General features: G+C 39.5%; 2 protein-coding genes and 1 non-coding gene across 3 annotated transcripts in view; 2 read left to right on the forward strand and 1 right to left on the reverse strand.

Annotated features, from left to right (window-relative positions):
* Positions 1-11,224, reverse strand: part of slc41a2b (solute carrier family 41 member 2b) — a 25,253-nt gene extending 14,029 nt beyond the window's left edge. The window contains exons 1-8 of the mRNA XM_029462045.1: positions 11,124-11,224; positions 8,941-9,610; positions 7,796-7,903; positions 5,784-5,855; positions 5,102-5,246; positions 4,735-4,881; positions 1,223-1,370; positions 752-831 (exon numbers count right to left, since the gene is read on the reverse strand). Coding sequence (XP_029317905.1) covers positions 752-831; positions 1,223-1,370; positions 4,735-4,881; positions 5,102-5,246; positions 5,784-5,855; positions 7,796-7,903; positions 8,941-9,483 — 1,243 coding nt within the window. The 5' untranslated portion in view covers positions 9,484-9,610; positions 11,124-11,224. The remainder of the gene's footprint in view (positions 1-751; positions 832-1,222; positions 1,371-4,734; positions 4,882-5,101; positions 5,247-5,783; positions 5,856-7,795; positions 7,904-8,940; positions 9,611-11,123) is intronic.
* Positions 11,225-12,483: 1,259 nt separating this feature from the next.
* nopchap1 (NOP protein chaperone 1) lies at positions 12,484-14,438 on the forward strand. Its single transcript, XM_029462046.1, has 4 exons — positions 12,484-12,639; positions 13,401-13,475; positions 13,563-13,696; positions 13,798-14,438. Exons 1-4 carry the CDS (start codon positions 12,579-12,581, stop codon positions 13,960-13,962), a joined length of 435 nt encoding a protein of 144 aa, XP_029317906.1. The 5' UTR covers positions 12,484-12,578; the 3' UTR covers positions 13,963-14,438.
* A 118-nt stretch (positions 14,439-14,556) lies between these two features.
* On the forward strand, positions 14,557-14,639 carry trnal-cag (transfer RNA leucine (anticodon CAG)). Its single transcript has one exon. It is a non-coding gene; the product is annotated as a tRNA-Leu (tRNA).
* The last annotated feature ends 5,361 nt before the right edge of the window (positions 14,640-20,000 follow it).

Genomic DNA, 20,000 nt, shown 5'->3' on the forward strand with positions numbered 1-20,000 from the left:
CCAATAATAACGAAGGTCTCAAATAGAAACAGGAAATAGTTACAGTAACTAACGTAGGTGGGACCCACCGAGCTCTGAGAGGCGCTTTACAAATGATAGCCGATCTGTTTGGACTGAACCCAGCAGGCTCGTCTGAGCCAAGCCCCCAGAAGGAGCGCTGTGCTAATAAGCCAATCTTCAGAGGGGCAGCAGGCGCTCAGGGACTTGGCTTGGGAAGCGGAGGGTTGCCGGTTCAAGTCCCCGAACAGATGAAGTACGGAGTGTGGACTGGTACCTGGAGAGGAGCCAGTTTGCGTCTTGGGCAGTACGAGGTGACCTTCAGCAAGGCACCGGACCCCCACACGGCTCCTAATACTAGGAGGGGTTAAATGCATGTTCTATGGTACATGCACGCAGGTATGGAGGGGCGAGGAATTTTTAAATGAAGGGCATTGACTTTTGTCACCTGAGTTACACATGTGTGAGCCCAAAGGTTGTGGGTAAATGTGCATCACTGAACACAGTCCTGCTCTTTCAGAGGAGGAATACAGGACGTGGGATTAGAGCAATCTAACTCCACAAGCTTTGAGTTCTGATGACATATGTAAATCTCTTTTCTATATCCCCCAGGACTTCAGGAAGCTATTATATTAAAAACCTTTGGTCCAGATTCTCCTCGTCTGTTGGTGCCCTGTGGATCTTCAATTGCATTTCAAACAGTGACACCTTGAAGACATTCACAGCGAAGAGCCAAGTCTGTTCTGGGACTTACCGTTGATAACCGGCGTGTACACCACGATGCCAGCCAGATTTGGGTCAGACACTGTTTTGTCCAGGATGAGTCCTCCGATGCTGCAGAACACAACACAATTAGATCATTAACTGGTGTTACAGTGTGTGTGTGTGTGTGTGTGTGTGTGTGTGTGTGTGTGTGTGTGTGTGTGTGTCTGAGAGAGGACGACACACAGAGAGAGAGAAAAGGGGGCATGGAAAGACAAAAAGCTGGAGAAATCACCTGCACTGAGTACAGAGAGGAGAGCAAGACACTTCCTTTCCTACTGGCTGTATGAGAGAGGCTGCCAGGCTCCAGGGGACCCGAGGGTGTTTGTGTTCAGGTGCTGCAATTTGTTTAGTGGATGAGTCATCAAGCAGACCAGACACTGGGAGCTGCAGACGCAGAATAGTTGTTCTTTCCCCTTTGAAGACTAAACACGCACACAGTTACACACACACACACACACACCTGCTGATGACCATGGCAGTGATGACTGGCTCCCATCCGGAGTAGAGCAGGGTGCGGCTGGCTGGGTGCTTGGAGGAGATGACGATCCACAGAGGAGTCAGACACATGAAAAAGGCGCAGAACAGTGAGGACACATACGGGTAGGTATCTGGGGAAGAGGGAGATATAAATTCATTTTTCCTGAAACATCTTGGAGCCTATCCAAGCATGCACTAGGGAATTTTCCAAACCAGTGGCAGTATGATACCCGACTTCCAGCAACAATATCAAAATGACAAAACAAAAAAATTTGTACCTCCGCCAAGGAGTTTATATGTTCCGCTTGGTTTGTTGTTGTTTTTGCCACGATGTTCATGTAACCTGGTGGTGCAGCACGGGCCAAAGAAGAACCCATTACAATTTGGAGCAGATCCAAATCACGGGGCGGAGACACACATTATCTTTCACTTATGGAAACGGCCTTGGCGGAGGCTCTTCAAAACATAAAGGTAATTTGATTAAATGCATTTATTTGGGAATATGCAACTGTTATGCATTCTACATCTTTCAGCTATTCCAGCAATGAGCTGGTTAAACTCTCTAAATAAAGAAAAGGAGCTCGACTTCCTCTCCTCAACCTGAGCTGCACTAAACAAGCAAAAGGAAACACCATTTGCAGTCCCAGAAACATTTGCTCGCAGATTCCCTGAACATTGTGAGGTGATTCATTGAGGGTAAAGAAAATACTTCACATTCGTCCTTCTAGCTTCAGCCTCCACCGGAGCTGCAGGTTTTACATGCGAGAGGAAATATACACCAACACTTTCTCTTTACAACTGTACCTCTTTGTTCTCGCTACAATACAGCACAACTGTTTTGAAAGACTAATAAGGGTGAAGCCCCTGCTGAGAGCCACCACCAGATGTTTGCAGCAGGATCTTGTTCCAAGAAACTAAATAATAACAGAAGTGTCTCAGTGTTCAGTTCAGGGTACAATCATGCAAAGCTGAGAAAGATAGACTGAGGCACACATTTTAGAGGGGAGGGGGGATTGTTCATTCTGAAGCAATGTTCCAGACATTGACATTGAGTTAACATTCAGTCAGCTGGCTATGAGCCACGCTCCAATTAATTTCTTCTACAGGTTAAACTGTTTACATGAACCTCTGACACTCTGCCATCGAGTCCTGGTGCTATGAACAAACCGAGGAACAGACCATTGATATTCCCGTCCATCTCTGGTGGAACTCTTTGAGCTGAAACGCTCTGCCAGGAAAAAGAAGGATGCGGCTGCCAACTCGCTCCTCTAGCTGAGAAATGGCAGCTTCTAATGCACGGGAAAGAAATGATGATTCCAACAGTGGTGATAAGTCCTGCGAGCTTCCACGCTTCATGGTGACACAAGTGCTTCTCATTCATTTTGCTCTACAATGGAAGATGACTGAGTTTGCAGCACTTTGAAGGACATAAAACTGGTTGAAGCATCAGATCAAAAGATGAGAAACTGAGAAAACATCCAGTATAAATATCCAGAGTCACCATTTCTGTCTAAGTGCACCTCCTTCCTTCACAGCCCAGTCATGAAATTGTCAAATCTAATTTTAGGGAGTTGATCTACAGTAACTGGTCATATTCTTAGCACCACCCTGGGACTGTTTCTGTGTGGAGGAACATTGAAGTTATAATTTTAAGACAACTTCCAGTGATATTAACACCCAGCTCTCTGTGGTACAATTGTTGAAAATTGCTACTTTAAATTGTCTGTTAAATATATTAGCACACGTACTTTAATCAAGACATTTAACTCTGGAGCTGCTCGGCTTCCTTCTGTCCGTTTGAGGCTGAAAGTAATGATGTGGTGAATAAAAATGAGTAAAATAAATGAAAGATAAGGTCCTCTCTTGTTATTGTGGGCAGTTAGTTATAATAGTTTTATATGTGACTTGTATACGTCTCCATTCTGCAGCTCATTTCTTCCCATGCTGTCGACGTCATGGATCCAGCTCTCTGGAGGCTGGCCCTGAAATGGCCGAGTGTTGCCACATCCACACACACATTATGTGCATGCTCACCAGCTCAGTTCTTCACGTTTGGGCTATATCTCATGCTCTCATTATCCCTGCTTGTATTTATTGTTGAGGCCTCTGACTGAAGCACTTTGTAACAATCCTGTTTGTTAAAGTACTTTATAAATAACCCGACTGGCTCGGCTGCTGCAGCTACTACGTCTCGCTGCCGTCTCATCTCTATTCCGCTGGTTGGCCTCAAAATTAGAAGCATTAGAGGCATTAAGTTCTCATCTGCATAGATAATCATGTGATTTACGTTCTGTATAACTGACTATTAGTTCTAATTTAGCAGGAGTGTTGCTGTGGAACAACAGAGCGAGTGTCCTGAGGGCGACTGCCTCACTGCACTGCCCTAACATGGAAATATCAAATCTCAAGTGTTTAGTACAAATTCGCTCTAAATTGCTCCTTTCATTGTGGTGAACATGTGTCATACAATTAGACCAGACAGGGTTAGTTATTCTGAGACTCTTTCCAGAGGAAGCAGGTGCCAGTGTTTGCTGTATGAAGTGACACAAGGTGGTGCAACGCAGGTCTGGGTGTGACAGGAATTAAACGTGTGGAATGTGCGGTGGGAGGAAAAGAGACGGTCTGTTCTATGAGGGGAGAGCAGCGCCGCTGCAGAGCGAGGCAGCAGGGACCTCCACTGGCCGACTGAGGGAAGTGTCTCCCTGCAAAGCAAAGCTCTGGACTCACGACCATTTTAACTGAGACAAGATGGAGCAAGTTAAGAGATTCTCAAAGTGTGACTTCAATCCAAACTGATCCTAACTGGGACCTCGAACAACAACTCTTCACATTAACGTCACATTTTTATATATGCACGTCGTACTTACACAAGGCGCAGTGCCGGCCCCGCCCTCGTTACCAACCTTTCTAGTCCTGATACTGATACCGTTATCTGGACTTTGGGTTCAGGCCAACACACAGAGTACTGATCGGACCAATGTGTTGTTTAAGTGTTTAATTTGGTGTCTGTGTGCCTCACTGTGTGGAAGAGATCTGTCTTTTGTGTGTAAGATTTAACTTAATGCTTTTCAAACATAGATATACATTCACTGATCTGTAATTTGTTATTAGAATAAATTGCCCATTTAACTTAAAATGTACAGGACTTACTATTCAAGTGTAAACCTCAAACTGGTCAAAACTTAAACAGGAATTAAAATTGCAGTATAAAGCAACACAACAGACAAACCTTCTGCTCAAAGAACTAAACATTTCAAATGAACAAAGGTTAAACACTATAGTGCCATAAAGTAATCTCTATGTTTGAGCCAAGTGTACAACCCTGGACTGACTCAGGCTGAGCATCCAGAGTTCCACCCGCAGCATCTGCTAAGTGCTTTCAAATGGAGGAAGGTCGGTTGTAAAGAAAACCTGCAGACTGTTGGTGAAGTGTTCCTGATACAGCTGTAGCTAGTTGACTGGAAAGGTCCTGTACAGGGAAAGCTGTTCACCTACCCAGGCACTTGTAGAGGCCCTGGCTTATCCAGGCCAGGATCGCCAAAGTGATGAGGTCACCAAAACTGGCAGCAATGGGGGTGGCTACGTTGTCTGGGTTGATGCCCGTCTTCTTGGAACCCACAATCACACCCACCATGATGAACCCTAAACATGACACAAAGAGAGTGGAGCAGTTGACCAGCAGTCGTCACGTTACTGGTGACTTTCAGTTATTATTAAACCAGCGTGTCAGAAAGAGTGTTTTTGTAACTGTTTCTAAATGTGAGAGTTACATAGCTGTTTGGGAAGCGGTCAGAAGTGACCCAGCTTTTCCACAGAGATGTTATAATGTGCTGCTCAGCTGTCACAGTATGTGTGTGTTTACCCTGCAGCATGGAGGCTATAAAGGCCGTGGCCACGCTGCTTGAGCAGAGCAGCACGGCGTGGCTCATCTGGAACTTTCCCTCCGGGATCCAACCGAGAACCACGGCTGCTACTGCAGCCAGGAAACCCACCACAGTGGCCTGAACCTGCAGGAGAGGAGGAGGGAGAAAACAGATGCTTACAGGATCAGTGGGAGGGTTACATTAGGTGGTAATGTTCCATAAATACTGTAATTAACAGTACCAGGTAGGTTTTTCCTTTACATAATACTTTCTGCTGACGTGTGCGTTGTTGCATAACAAACAGCTCGTCAGAACACTAAGTTGCACGTGTCATGTTGTGTTTATCAGCGTGTGGGTAGATGATTAAAAGAGGACGTCTCATTCCACAGAGAGAGATCAATAAAATAGTCTGATGAACGCCCACCGGATCCAACCAATTACTTATGTGTGCCAAGAATATTACCGAGCGCATCACAGAATTTATAGCATGCAGGTGTTATAAGTGCATTAAATATAAATGTTTTTTATTGCCACAAATCCGTAAAGCACTGCATTCAGTTCATATTTATAAAGTAGCTATTTAAAAATATAACAGTTGTGGATTAATTCAAACATTCAGTGTTGATTCATTCTTAATATAAAGGCTGTGATGGCTGTGTGGAAATAAGGCTGTGTGGTTACCTGCTTCAGTGCCAGGTTGCCTATGATTAGATTCCACTTCTCAATGGGAGAATCCATCTTGCCCACATTCACCTGCGTTGGGAGGAAGAACAAAGAAGATCAGTAACGTTCTCTTATAGAGTTTCTATGAAATATGCCAGAGTTTCTTCATGACCTGGAAAGTATGAAGCTTTATTAAAAGGTCCCACAAACTATCTCTTCTCTTCTCAGCTTTGTGTGCAGGATCTATCTGTACCACCTCCACTCCCCTCTCCCCTCTCCAGCGTGTGGAGACCCTACGGTGGCTAACAGGTAACATAAAACCGAGAAAGGCTCCGTCTAAAGCCTGGGTTAGTCTGTTCTGAGCTACTGTAGAAACATGGCGGTAAATCTAAATCTACACCCATAATGCAGTTTGATATTTGTTTTCTTTAGACCTTCCCTATTTGGTGGACCCTTTCATCTCCACAGTGTGTAAGGCAGACGAGCTCAAGCTGCTCGGTTGTTCTTCCTTTTGACTACTTTGTCAATAATTAATCATATTTAATTCTTGATGAGTCTTGACCACGTGATGCTGTCAGGCCTGTGTCTTGCTTGTTCAGGGACTTTATGGCTTTACTTTAACATTCTGATGTTGATCCAATCTTATTAATTAGTGTCATTTTCTAGAAAATAATATCATTTGAGTTAAGTTGGAAGTGAATCTTTGCTATGTTTGCTTCATAAATTGCTCATATTGCTCTAATTATAACAGAAACTCTGCAACGACTTGGGCTTACAGAAGTCAGGGAAGGTCTAAAGAAAGACACTATTCAGTTGCATTTGGGGTAATGTAGGAAGCAGTGTATTTGGAGTTTGACCCACATTTAGGACAAAGAGTCAGGACAAGCTCATATCAATACTTACATCCACACAAACTACTATTAACATTCTGCAATGCAAATAGCAACATGTCCACTAGTTCAATAATGTTATAACTGTGATAACGTCTCAGTAAAGCCCCCACACTGTCAATCTCTCTGTTTCATAGCCGAGCATTAGGAGAACGTGAACACGAAGACAAACTGTTTTCTCGGACCCCACTAAGGAGGATCAGCTCACACTGAGCTCGGCTGTCCGTGTTGACACAGCAGTGAATGTGGAGCCTGTGTGCGGAGAGCCGGGGGCCAACAGGAAGAGCCAAGAACCAAACAAAGAGAGAATTCTGCTCCGTCACTTCTTCATCTTCTTCTGCTGCGCAGAGTTCGAGCAGTGGAGACAAACACAGAGACATGGAAGCGCTGAGAAATATCTGCTGAATAAGTGCTTCATGCTTGTGGACAGGATTCTAATTACACAGGTTTATGAAGCAGTTTTACGGCCTGACACACACGGCTAATGTCTGCTCTTTATCGGGCAAACCTGTTCCCTTGTCACTGCTCATCCCCTTTTTAAACGGTTTGCTCTGGGAGGGCAACACATTTGCCATCTGACCATTTGGCCATCCTGGTTGCAGCAGCCCGTCCAACCTCCCTCGACAGGAAATCCCCCCTCGCTACATCAGCAAATTCCTCCACTAATTCCTAATCTGAAAAGCTTTTACACCAAAAAAGACGATCCAAAAATAATTCTTACAGGAAACTTTCCACAGTAATTATAACTTGAACTGAGAAGTGGAGACAGCTGCACTGACAAACACGCTCAGTGTAATTCCACTGGGGGCTAAAAGCCTCGTGTGTTTTCTTCTCCACCTGACGGAGTAGAAGACGCTCATGCTGTAATTACACACTGGAACGTCACAGAGGTAGTAACCAATAACAACTATAACCACAAAATGTGACGTAACACCATACACATCACATATCTAGAGCATCTACAGCAGCTCAGCAACATGTTGAGAGGCTGGAGACGTTTCTAATGTTGCAACACAACTGAAGCAGAATAAATAGACAAAGAGTCAAAATGAGCATTTAGAAGAAGTGGGCAACTGTGTGTGTGACTGTGTGTGTGTGTGTGTGTGTGTGTGTGTGTGTGTGTGTGTGTGTGTGTCTCACCGCTGTGGAGAGCCTTGAGGCCAGAGTCATCTCCAAGTTTCCCTTGAGGCCGAGCAGAGCAGGAACCAGGATGAAGATCTCGGTGATGTACTGGAACGCCTCCCAGTGCTGAGGATGACAAGAGAAGGTAAATCAATAACAACAAGTTGGCACTTCTCATTACGGCACTTTCACGCAGCTTCATTTGACATTTAAATTAAAATGCTACGCTGTCATTTAGATAAGGGAAACATTGGTGTGTCTTTATTGTTTCTCAAGAATCCTGGCAGAAATTCAAAACAGAAGTCAAATATTTGCAAAGGCAGTGACGAGAAGGACTATAAGCGATCAAACATGGGTGCAAACAAAGAATGATATGAACTTTTATAGAGAACAGAAAGGAAACGCTTTCAACATGTTTGTCTGACCTCAGAGAAGCACACAAAGACTTTTGGTAAGAAATACTGAACGTAAACAGAACGTTTCCAAGGAAGCACCACAGGGCGTCTTTGAAAACAGACACTCGTGTCCAGCTGTACTTTAAGAATAATTTCATTTTACCACCTGAGTCTTATTTTTGTTGCTCTGGCCCTGATTCACATCAGTTATAATAACATTGTGGGGACATCCTGGTCGCAGAGGGCTTAAGAGACGCTGACCATGAATTCACAACAACCTGCTTTCAACCTTTGTTGACAAGCCCCTTTGCTAGATAGAAGAAGAGGAAGCTAGCAGAGTGAACACGGCTCGTGTAAACAATGCTGCATTTAAAATACACACTGCCTTCCTGCTTCCACTTCTACTGTAATTAATGTAGCTGTGCGCACAAAGTAATAACGAAGTAGTACATGTTTAAGTGCACTCACTGTTGATTTCACCTCCAAATAAAGAGGTTTAGGTAATATAAATAAACTGTTGGTTTGTTTCCAAGCTGTCTGACTGATGTTTTTTGACCCTTCAGACTTTGTTCTGGTGATGACACCGTGTTCCCATATCTCAGCACCACTGATTACAGTCTTATCATAACTGATAGAGACAATGGCAAGAACTATCAAAATATTACCCAAGACGTAATAAACTGGAAGCCTTTAATGCCACCCTGTCTTGAGCTCTCCACTAAGCCGGTTGTTTTTTGGAATAATCGTTGCAGTTGTAGTTCAGCTTACCTGCACAATATCCAGCACCATTCCTGCTGATACAGTTCCAAATCCAGCGAGCAGGAACGGCAGCAAGATCTGCAGCGCCATGGCCAGCGGCGACTCCTTGGGCATATTCTGCACAGCAGATCCCAGCCCTTCCTCCTCGTCCTCCTCCTCCTCCTCATCCGCCTCCTCCCCGGAGAGCCTCCTCTCAGCCAGCATGGGCTCTGTTTCAGAGTAGGCTCCATCTCCACAGTCAGATAAAGTCACAGAGGACCGAGAGGCCCGGTCCATGAGCCGCCGGCCTTCTGTGTGTGATGTCTCTTGTCTGTAGCCATTCTGGAGCGAGGCGGCCTCGGGTTTAGCTCCGAGGTCCACCATGGATAGGCGCTCCTCCTGTAGCTTAGTATAACCGGTGGGAACCATGGTTTGGAATAGAGAGGCGATCCGTCCAGAGGAAACAGGCTTCAGAGGGAGAGCACTCCACCCGCCACCTGCTCCGCTCATACGCACCGTCAGGCTAGAGCCCAGGGAATCCCCTATAGCTCCTCCCAGACTCTGGATACTCATGATGTGGTGTAGGGCCGCCGTGTCTCATCTCTACTCATCCAGTGTGGAAATAATATACAGTAGATGTGGTTTAGACTGCTTCAGGTGCAACATCCATGTTGGGAAATGTCTTTAGCGACTCATCTGCCTGAAGAAAATACACAAGAAAGCTGACAGATCAAGAAAACACTGAGTGAAGCAATATTTAAGATGACGTGAGATCAATGGAGAAAATATTGACTGTGCAACTGATGCAGCTGCAGAGAAGCCCAGAAACTGTCAGGAGGCTATATAGGAAGGAGCTTTACTACTGTAGGTGGGTCTTCTCGTGCATCGATCGCTTCACAAAGTCTCCTTGAGCAGTGTTATTGATGACTTTGCTGGCAAGACCCGCAGGATGAACTCTTAATGTGTGAGTACAGGTTACTTTTTGTAATAAAGTTGGATCAGGGCTTTAAATCTATAGTAATGTAATTGTTAACTCTCATATGTATAAAATGCACACCCATTGTAATTTGTGTCTGTGATAACATTGGGCCGCTGAGTCCTGGCCAGGCTATCAAATTAGCGTAGATAAGTTTGAGGCTTCGGTTGCTGTCCGTGGTGCTGATGAAAGGTACGGTGAACCTCTCCATGACATAGCAATAGTAGTTGTGTGTGGCAAGGGCCCAAGAAAAAATATTTGCACTGGGGCTGAGATGGAACAGCTGAGTCACTTCTTAGAAAGAGGAATAAAACCTCCATGATCAGAAACTAGAAAAACAAGGCTCTAAATATGGAGCAGCTGTTTTCTAATGAATTAGAGGCCGACTTTAGGGGAATCCGAGCAACTTCCCATCAACATGAGTGACCGGAGTTTAATTAAAAGCGTCTACATCATCAGGTTTTTGTTGTCCCATCATTATTCATGATCACAATTTAGTTGCACAATTGTGTTGACAATATACAACTGTCCACACCTCACAGTGCTGTTAGCCAAAATGCATTTCGCTTGATGTTGTGAAGGTGGAGAGGGAAGAACTGTTAATCACAAAACCCAGAGGAAAGAAATGCATTAGTTTCTTGATGTAAAAGTGAAACCAAAGCAGGAAAGATAACCATCATCAGTACCTAAACACATTTAAAGTAAAGTAAAAAACGTTTTTGTTTAGAAATAATTCATAATAAATGTTAGTGTTTAGCTGACAGAGAGCTTTTGCAAAAGCAGAAAATGTGCCTCTGAAAATAAAAATTACATTTTGTTTGTTTGTCGGTGTAGCTCGAATTGTGTTGATGATGCCTTCAGGAGCATATAAATTATAGTTTTCCCACCTTTTCATCTGCACTACATCATTGTTAAGGCCTTTCATATATTCCCTGTCTGCCTCAGTGTCAGCATCTAACATTTCTGCTTTTCCTTTAACGCCTTCTTACGGCTTAAGCTGATATTTACTGAAAACATTGCTAAACACAGAAATCCTAGCTTACGTTATCAGTGGATATTTGTTTATATTAGCTAACACTGTGCTATGTTAGCTAGCTGTGTAGAAATCAAAACAGTAGGAGGCACGGCTCCGATGTATACGTTAACAGGGAGGATACAGGAGCTGTTTTTTAGTAGATATAAGAATAGAAAATTACTTATTATAGTCGTCATCGAATTGTATTTCTTAGTTATTTACCTTTCGAGAACAGAGACATTTCATCCAGAAGAAGAGATGGGAGTCTTCTTTTTTGACTGTCAGCCAGAGACAGTCGGACAGAAAGCGGCGTCAAAACGAGAAGTGCCGCCAAAGATCGTCTAAAGTGAGATGAATCACTCCGCGTGGAAATAGTGCCTGTAATCCGCACTGATGCACAAACCGAGTTATTAAAGAGTCATAATTAGGTTTATTGCCAAGTAGGTTTTCACAAATAAATTTGCTTTGGTGTATAATGCTACATGCATAAATTAAAATACGTTATAAGAGCAACTACAGAATGATTATAAAAACTATTGTAAAAACGACTATAACATTAAAAATGTGTACAAGAAACATATATATATATATATATATATATATATATATATATATATATATATATATATACATATACAGAAATGCAGTAAGTGTATGACAAATCACTATGAAAGAATATGTACAGTACACCGGAGTCAAAATTGGAAGAGCAGAAATGTGCAAACTAGTCTAAAGTTTAAATGCAGGTTGCCTTGATTGGCATAGAAAAATCTGTAAAAGAGTTAGAAACTAAATGTGGAAATATAAAGAGGAATACATACAAGAATAAATATTAAATTAAAGATTAAATGGAAATGTATATATTTTTATTTATCTATATATTCCCACATTTATTTAATTATTTATTATTGTATGTATCTATCTTTAAATTTCTGCATTTTTAAAGTACTTATATATTCTTTTATTTATTCCTCTTTATATTTAAACATTAATTTTCTTATTCTGACTATAGTTTCACAACAAGGACATCAATGCATTTGAATGTAACATAGTTTAAAACTTCACATCATGTGCAAAAAAGGCCTGAATTTTCCTTTGTTTTTAATGACTACCAATTATATTCACTTGATGAGAAGGTACTGTTTAATAATAACTGTGATGATGTTTGCAAATAAATTGTGCTGTAACTAAATCAAATAAACTCGGCTTTTAACAGGCAAATGTAATAATGTATTGTACAATATTCTCATTGTAGTCAATTTTGCCTGCCGGGATTCGTGGTAAGAAAAGCAAGTGAGAGTGAGATCTCTCGCTACACCGACAAACTTTCCAGTCAGAACAAAAAGTGCCACACAGATAGGTGATTGTAGTGCGCATGCGCAGGATACACATCGCGTAGTCCAATTTCTTATAACAAAGTTCAATATATTTTCCGATGGATTCCGTCTAAATTATGAGTTTTTAATACTTATTAATGGTGTGGTTGTTTATTAGCGTTTATATTCTTTGTATATCCGGTCTGCTTAATATTTATAGACAACTTCACGCAGTCTTCCGAAGCAGTAGAGGGCGCTCTATAGATCATTGCTTAAAGGTTTATTTTCTTACCTCCTACCCGGATGTTGGACTCAATAGTGACACACATGTCGATGCAAACAGAGTCGTGTCTCCTCTAAAATGGAAGTAAACATCAAGAAAACGAGTTCACAGGCTTTGCTGTCTTGTGGAAACGGAGAAGGTTTGAATTATTTATTAGAAATCAACGTTGAAGTTTAGGAAGAAAAGCCTGTGTTTGTGTTCAGAGACGTAACACTAACAAGTTAGCAAACTACAGCTCCTCAGAGTTGGTTTAGTAATTCAGTTAATACTTGCATATGGGTAATTTATCATAACATCAGTAAATCCTCCATTAAAAGTTCACTTTATCTTCAGGAAAAGTTTTGTAATTTAAACATCTGTTTACTATCTCTGGAAATATTTCCAAATATCCACAAGTACCAAGTTTCCAAGGAATTGCTAATGTTAGAAATATACCAATAATAAAGTGCCAGACATTGTTATGACTTGCAAAATATTTTTATATAATTCACAGCAAGGTCCTGTACAGTATAATATTAATGTTAAATAAAGATGTCCTTTAGATAGACTTAGGACTATGATAATAATAATAATAATAATAATAATAATAATAATAATAATAATAATAATAGTAATAATAAGATATGAATAAGGATCTTTTCTGATATCAATATGATAAATAAAAATAAAACACATTTTCAATCACAGCGTGCCCATAATTATTCATTTGTACAATAAAATAGAATGATAAAATCCAAACTTAAAATATGGTTTAGCTGAAATTCGATTAACAACAACCTATTGAATCATCACCTAGCTCTTATTAGACAGGTTGCAGAGGTCACATGGTTCATGCATTTGATCCTTTTCACTATAGAGAAACTATTAAAACTCATTGTGAGCTCGTTTGTTGTGCTGCAGGTCTCAGTGAGAAGCTTCTCCTCAAGCCAAAGGCTGGCAGACCCCAGCAGACAGAGAGGGTCCCGAGAAGCAGCGGTAAGAACAAACATCACTGTTTTCTGTAAAACGGAGAACAAACAACCTTTGAGCCAGAGGTGTGATAATGTGTGTTTTGTCCGTCAGTGTTGGAGCGGCTGCAGAGCTTCCTGCCCCAGATGGCCGAAGCCAACGAGAAGCTGAAGCAGCGGATGGTTGAAGCTCCTGCTGGACATTTTGACATAGAGAACGTGGAAGAGGCAGAGAGGGTCATAGAGATGGTGAGTCTGCCCCAGTGTGGTAAACAAAACACTTCTGAATGATAATATGACATGTGCTATAATAGTACGAGTCATGTAATGTCCCCGTCTCTTCTCCTCAGGACGTGGCGCTGGTGGAGCTCAGCGGGACAGACAGCGACTCCGAAGACGCAGAGGAGACTTCGGACTCTGAGGAGGAATCAGAGAGCGACATCACAGAGCAGAACCTCAAGTTACCTGGAGACAAAGGCAAGAAGAAGAAAGCAAACATACAAGTTCTCCATTAACGGGGAGAAAAGGCAGCACGTACAGACTTTTGGCTGCGTATTGAGTTTCTTTACCCTCTGACGTGATGTGGACAAACTGACGGAGACGAAACCTTTGCCTCAGGCTTGGAGGGATTTTTACCTGCTTCAGAGACAGAGAACAGGAAGTTCCTGTGTGGAGGGACGCACAGCTTCCTCATCCCTATGGGAACAATAGTAATTATTATTTTGTACTTTTTAATGGTCTGTGGAGCCAGAACAGATACTGTGATTACTTAATCCAGTTCATCAGCTCATTGTACTTGATGTGTTTGGGCTCCTCACTTGTTTATTGGCCTCTGTTTTCATGAGCTTCAACACATTATTACATCTTGTCAGGCTACAAACTATAAGTGCTAACTGAGGCACAGTTATGATTTTCTAAAGGAAGATGGGTTACCAGAAAAAATTTGTGATTCTGTATATGGCAATCAAAATAAAGCCTCTGTGCTCTTATCCTGCTGCATCCAGATGTCTTGATTATTCTAACATGTTAGCTATCGGAAATAATCCACTGTCATAATTAAATGTGCAATAAGAGGAATAAGATCAATAAATGACTATCATTTACAAAATGTCAGGATGGCCGAGCGGTCTAAGGCGCTGCGTTCAGGTCGCAGTCTCCTCTGGAGGCGTGGGTTCAAATCCCACTTCTGACAATATTTTTTCATTGGAGCAGAGCCTGTATTATTGACCTCCTGTAGTGTTAAGGTGGCCAAAACAAACTTACATTTATAGTACCCGGTCACACCGACCAGCTGTTGTAACGACTCTTCATTTATTAAAATCATTTAGTCGATGTACGGCTTGGTTTTCCTCTTTTACCAGAAATGTCCACTAGAGGGCAGGAAAGACCAGAGAACATGTGAAAGTATATTTACTGAGTGCAGCTGAGTTAACTGTATGCTGAACTGACAAACATCTCTCACACATACAGGTGTGTCGACATTTATTAACAGGTCAATTAAAAATAACTTCATGTTTGAATTTAATAGCAGAATTATGCTGTATGGTTATGTGATTAAATGTGGAATTGATACATTTATATTTAAAGTATGATATGTATTATTATTAGTTCTGCAACAATCATTTTTGCCACATGTTTGCTGCTCTTGGACTCTGGGGATGTTGTGTGCATGAAGGCCTCAGCTCACTGCCTTTATCTGCTGGACGCTGTCTATCATGGGGCTCTGAGGTTCATCACCAACTGTAAACCCCTCACACACCACTGCACGCTGTACTCTTTAGTCAACTAGACATCACTATCAATGCACAGATCTCTGCACTGGTACAAATTCATCTACACATCTATGCTTGGACTGCTGCCCATCTACATATGAACTTACATATCACACACACAGTACAGCTCTGGGCTACGATCTAAGAACTACTGAGTTTAGCTCCTGGAGCTCCTCACTTCTTGGACTATTTGATCAAAAAGCACTTTGAGTTTCTGAAGCTGAACAATGATGTGTTTGCATGACCAGGGTCCTCCAAGCAGACGGTTTAACAGACACTCAGCAGACATTAAGATGTTTTGAAGGACAAATAACCTGTTTGTCATGTTTGTATGAGACTTGTTGGCTCATCACCACCACGTGTAAACTGTAAAGTGCACCTTTGATGGCTAAAGTCTCCATAAATAAAGTCTGTGGACGTGACCTCCGGGTGGGTCTGCATTGTTGGTCTCTGGGCTCAGTTCTTCTTTGTGTGGGTGGAGGGCTCAGTGGAATAAAGGAGAAAAGTCCAACAGCTACAGGTAGGGAGAGGAGTTCATGAGTGTGCACAGCAGCAGATATGAATCTGTTCTCAGTGCTTATTAGGACTCATAAAGAACAGTTGACAAAGAATCAACCCTTCCTTTCCTGCAGCCGTGTGTGTTTCTACTCTGCAGCCTTTCTCACATGAATAGCACAATGACAGTTACAACCTCTGGTTAGTTAAATAATCATTCCAGAAACTTCAGTTTGAGTTCAGTCTGAGTTTGAGTTGATCTGTTATTAAACTGTGAGAGAAACAGCTTGAATCCTCAACTCAGAGCTGAGAGGCTGAAATAATAATAACACATTCAGTACAGACAGTAAAGGCACTAAAAATAAAACAGGTGTAATACCAAAATAAATTATAAAACTTTAATACCAGCTTAAATCACTGTTTTTAAACACAAACAACCATGTGTTATAAATACAAAACATCATAAACATCCGATGTATATAAAAGAATAAAGCAAAGAATTATTTTTTATTTTTCAGAAAAACAAAAAGAACAAAAGTACACACGTATATTTACCACCACACCACAATATTTACATAAATATATCGTACATGTGTTATCATTGATCAGAGCGACAGAACACAAACCACGGAGACAAACACGTCTTCTTGTTGTTTCACTCCCTCAAGAAACATCAGTTTTTATTTTTGAAGCAGAACTAGAGCGTCCATGTTATCATCTCAACAGAATACAACATATAAGGACTCTGGGAAATAATCATAGTGTGAAAACATTTTTAATATCCGTACAAATACTATTTCTAAATGATCAGTTTGAGTGTAAATATAAACACAATTCTACAATATATAACTTTTGTATTTCTTTGTCATCGTTGTGTGATTCTGTCTTTGTGTTACATAAACATGAATCTTTGTTTACGTATAATCAGTAACTGTATCAATCCCGTTCATCTCGATAAAGCTGTAATAGTGAAGCGGAGTTTTATTGTTGTAGAAAAAATAAACATGCTCATTATTTCACCAACACTCAGACTTCAGTCCGACTGAGCGAGTCGCTGTGTTTTCATCTTATAGCAGTTGTAGCTTCAGAGCAGCTGCTATTGGTTCATGTGTGGAAACAACAGTGCCATCATATATATATTAATGAATTAATTAATGAATTACTACTGCACTTTGGGAAAATCACAGAATAGATTAAGATAGTGTCTCTTCTTCTTTTCTTGTTGTAATATTATTGATTTAAAAGATCTTTTTTGATTATTTTTCCCCTAAAAACAATTTTACAATATAACAATAACAATATATATGATTTATACAAACTAATTTCTATATTTCTATATGATATATGGTGATATATAATGTCCCAACAGATAATATAAATAGAAATAGTACATGACGCTTAAGCTTTATATATATATAAATATGTATTTCTTATAATATATATATAAATATGTATTTATAATATATATATATATATATATATATAAATATGTATTTATAATATATATATATATATATATATATTATAAGAAATACATATTTATAGTCTGATTAATACAATAGTGTTTTCAATGGTTACAACATTTACAACATATTATATATTTAACACTATATACTTAATGCAAACCATTAAAAAACACAAATAAATAATTGCATAGCTTTTTTTAAAATAACAACATTTCACTTTTATACACAACTACAATAATATGTTAAAAATATCAAATGTGAATTTAGACTGCTATTGATGCCTCAGGGGACATATAAAAAATATATATTAATAATAATAATAATAATAATAATAATAATAATAATAATAATAATAATAATAATAATAATAATAAGCTTTATTTGTATAGCACCTTTCATACAAGAATTGCAGCCCAAAGTGCTTCACAGCAAAAACATAACAATTAGTACAAGGACATAATAATCACAGTGTAGATGTAAATGAGTCTGAAGTTCCATTATAAAAATAGCCAAATTAAAATAGTAGATAAAATAGCAGATAAAATAGCAGATAAAATTGCAGAATTAAAATAATATAATATAGCAGAATTAAAATTTTATAAAAATAGCTGAATTAAAATAGCAGCCTTTACGCATTCTTTGACATTTTCATAATCCCTTTGTCTGTACTTTCATCTATATTTGTCTTTGCAAATAATCCACATACTTTCTTCCTATCTCTGTTCTCTGCTTCCTTCTCCCATAACATAAACTGTCTTTTATGTTCTTCCATTGTTTTCAACGCTTCAGATTGAATCTTTCTCTTTGACATTACTTTTTCGTCTTGCTCTCTCAACCTTACATTTAACTTTCTTACTTCCTCAACACTAAATGATCCTCCTTCAGGAAAAGCAAGCTTAAAAATGTATGAAATCATTTAAATTCCAGGTCTAGCAGAATAAGAATTGAGACCTTGTTTGTATCAGAGTTTAGTCTGAGGTCACTAATTATTTTAGTCGGAGCAGTTTCTGTACTGTGGCATGCTTTGAAGCCTGATTGAAATTCCTCCAGGATGTTGTTTTCTTTAAGAAAGGAGTTTATTTGGACCGAGACCATTTTTTTCTAGTATTTTGCTGATGAATGGAAAGTTAGATATTGGCCTGTAGTTGGTCAGCATATTACTGTCTAGGTTGGGTTTCTTTAGCAAGTCTGTTTTGAAGACGTCTGGGAAGATGCCCATTAGAAGAGACGTGTTTATAATATATAGGACGTGACTTGAAATGCTGTTGAATATCCGCTTAAAGAATGCTGTAGGTATCGGGTCAACACAAGAGGTGGAGGAGTTACATTCCATCACAGTTTTATGAAGCTCAGTTAATGTGATGCAGGTGAATGTTCCCATGGTTACATCACAATGTTTGCAGATGTTCTCTGTGTCTGCATCATAAGTGATGCTGGCTCTGATTGAAGTTATTTTATTATTGAGGAACAATGCGAGTTCTTCACACTTTGATGCAGAGGACTGCGGAGGGGTGGGAGCAGTTTTCAGTAGCCGGTTAATAGTCGAGAATAGTATTTCCAACGCTCTCTGTGATAATCTCTGTGATAATCTAGAAAAGTAATCCTTTCTTGCCAGCTGCATTGCTTTACCATAGGCAGCCATGGATTCTTTGTAGATATCATAGTTAACTGTGAGCTTAGTTTTCCTCCATCTTCATTCAGCTGCTCTACAAGTCCTCTTCTGAGTAACATTGCTGTTGTTTAACCATGGGGACAACAAATAAGTTTGTTATAATATAATTAAATGTGGTACATAATATTTACCACTTTCGCTTTCCAAAACATATTTACTGTTGTATATGTCTGGTATATGTATTTTGAATTAGATTAAGCGTCATGTACTATTTATATTTATATTTATATTTATATTATCTGTTGGGACATTATATATCACCATATGTCATATATAAATATATAAATTAGTTTGTATAAATTATATATATTGTTATATTGTAAAGTTGTTTTTATATATATATTAGAGTTCATATAAATATAATATTAATATTATATTATTAAATATTTACCTTCACATAAAATACAAATTATATTAATATAGTCACTTTAATCATTATTAAATATTAATATGTATAACATGTTATATATTTACCATCGTATACTTTATTCAAACCAGAAAGAAATTAAAAGGTAATAAGTTTGTTAAGATAAAAATATGAGTGTGTATCACTTTATTTAATCTTATATCGTGTATTTAAATGAGTAAGCATGATTTCTATTTATTGTAATATCATGTTCAGTATCTGTAAAAGTTAATTTAACCATTAAATAAATACAAAGTTATTATTTAACTTTAACACATTTATCTCTACATTTCTATATAAATTAGTTTAATCTCCTGCAGAAATAAAGAATAACTTGCGTTCAGTGAGATTTAAACATATTTGTAGGAAGTTTGAACGTTTTTTATGTAACAACAGCTAGACGGCTGCAAGAATTCTACTTTATAAAAACTAACATGTGAAGCCTGAAGCAGCACAAACTCATTCAAACACATTTTCAACTTGTTAAATAAACTGAAGGAAAATTAAAGTTTATTCTTACCTGTTACATACAGTTTAGTTCTCTCCAACGATGTCACATCTGCTGCGTTTCAGAAGATTTACAAAAATTACCACTGAATAAAAAATAAGCAACTACTTGCCACAGTTCCCTCAGAACACAACAACCAGGAACTCGCGACATAAGTTTTGATTCTTGTTACAGACAAGCTGAAGTAATACTTGAGCAGTAAATACAGATGTCCTGAGCCAGAATTTGGTTTAC

This window comes from Cottoperca gobio, chromosome 23 (genome assembly GCF_900634415.1).
Source record: "Cottoperca gobio chromosome 23, fCotGob3.1, whole genome shotgun sequence".
Lineage (NCBI taxonomy): Eukaryota > Metazoa > Chordata > Actinopteri > Perciformes > Bovichtidae > Cottoperca > Cottoperca gobio.

What these genes read in the sequence shown, in the direction of transcription:
- nopchap1 (XM_029462046.1), top strand. Translation starts at nt 12,579, where the DNA reads ATGGAAGTAAACATCAAGAAAACGAGTTCACAGGCTTTGCTGTCTTGT. An exon ending in GTCTTGTGGAAACGGAGAAG is followed by an intron (nt 12,640 to 13,400) that starts GTTTGAATTATT and finishes GTTGTGCTGCAG; the next exon opens with GTCTCAGTGAGAAGCTTCTC. An exon ending in GAGGGTCCCGAGAAGCAGCG is followed by an intron (nt 13,476 to 13,562) that starts GTAAGAACAAAC and finishes TTTGTCCGTCAG; the next exon opens with TGTTGGAGCGGCTGCAGAGC.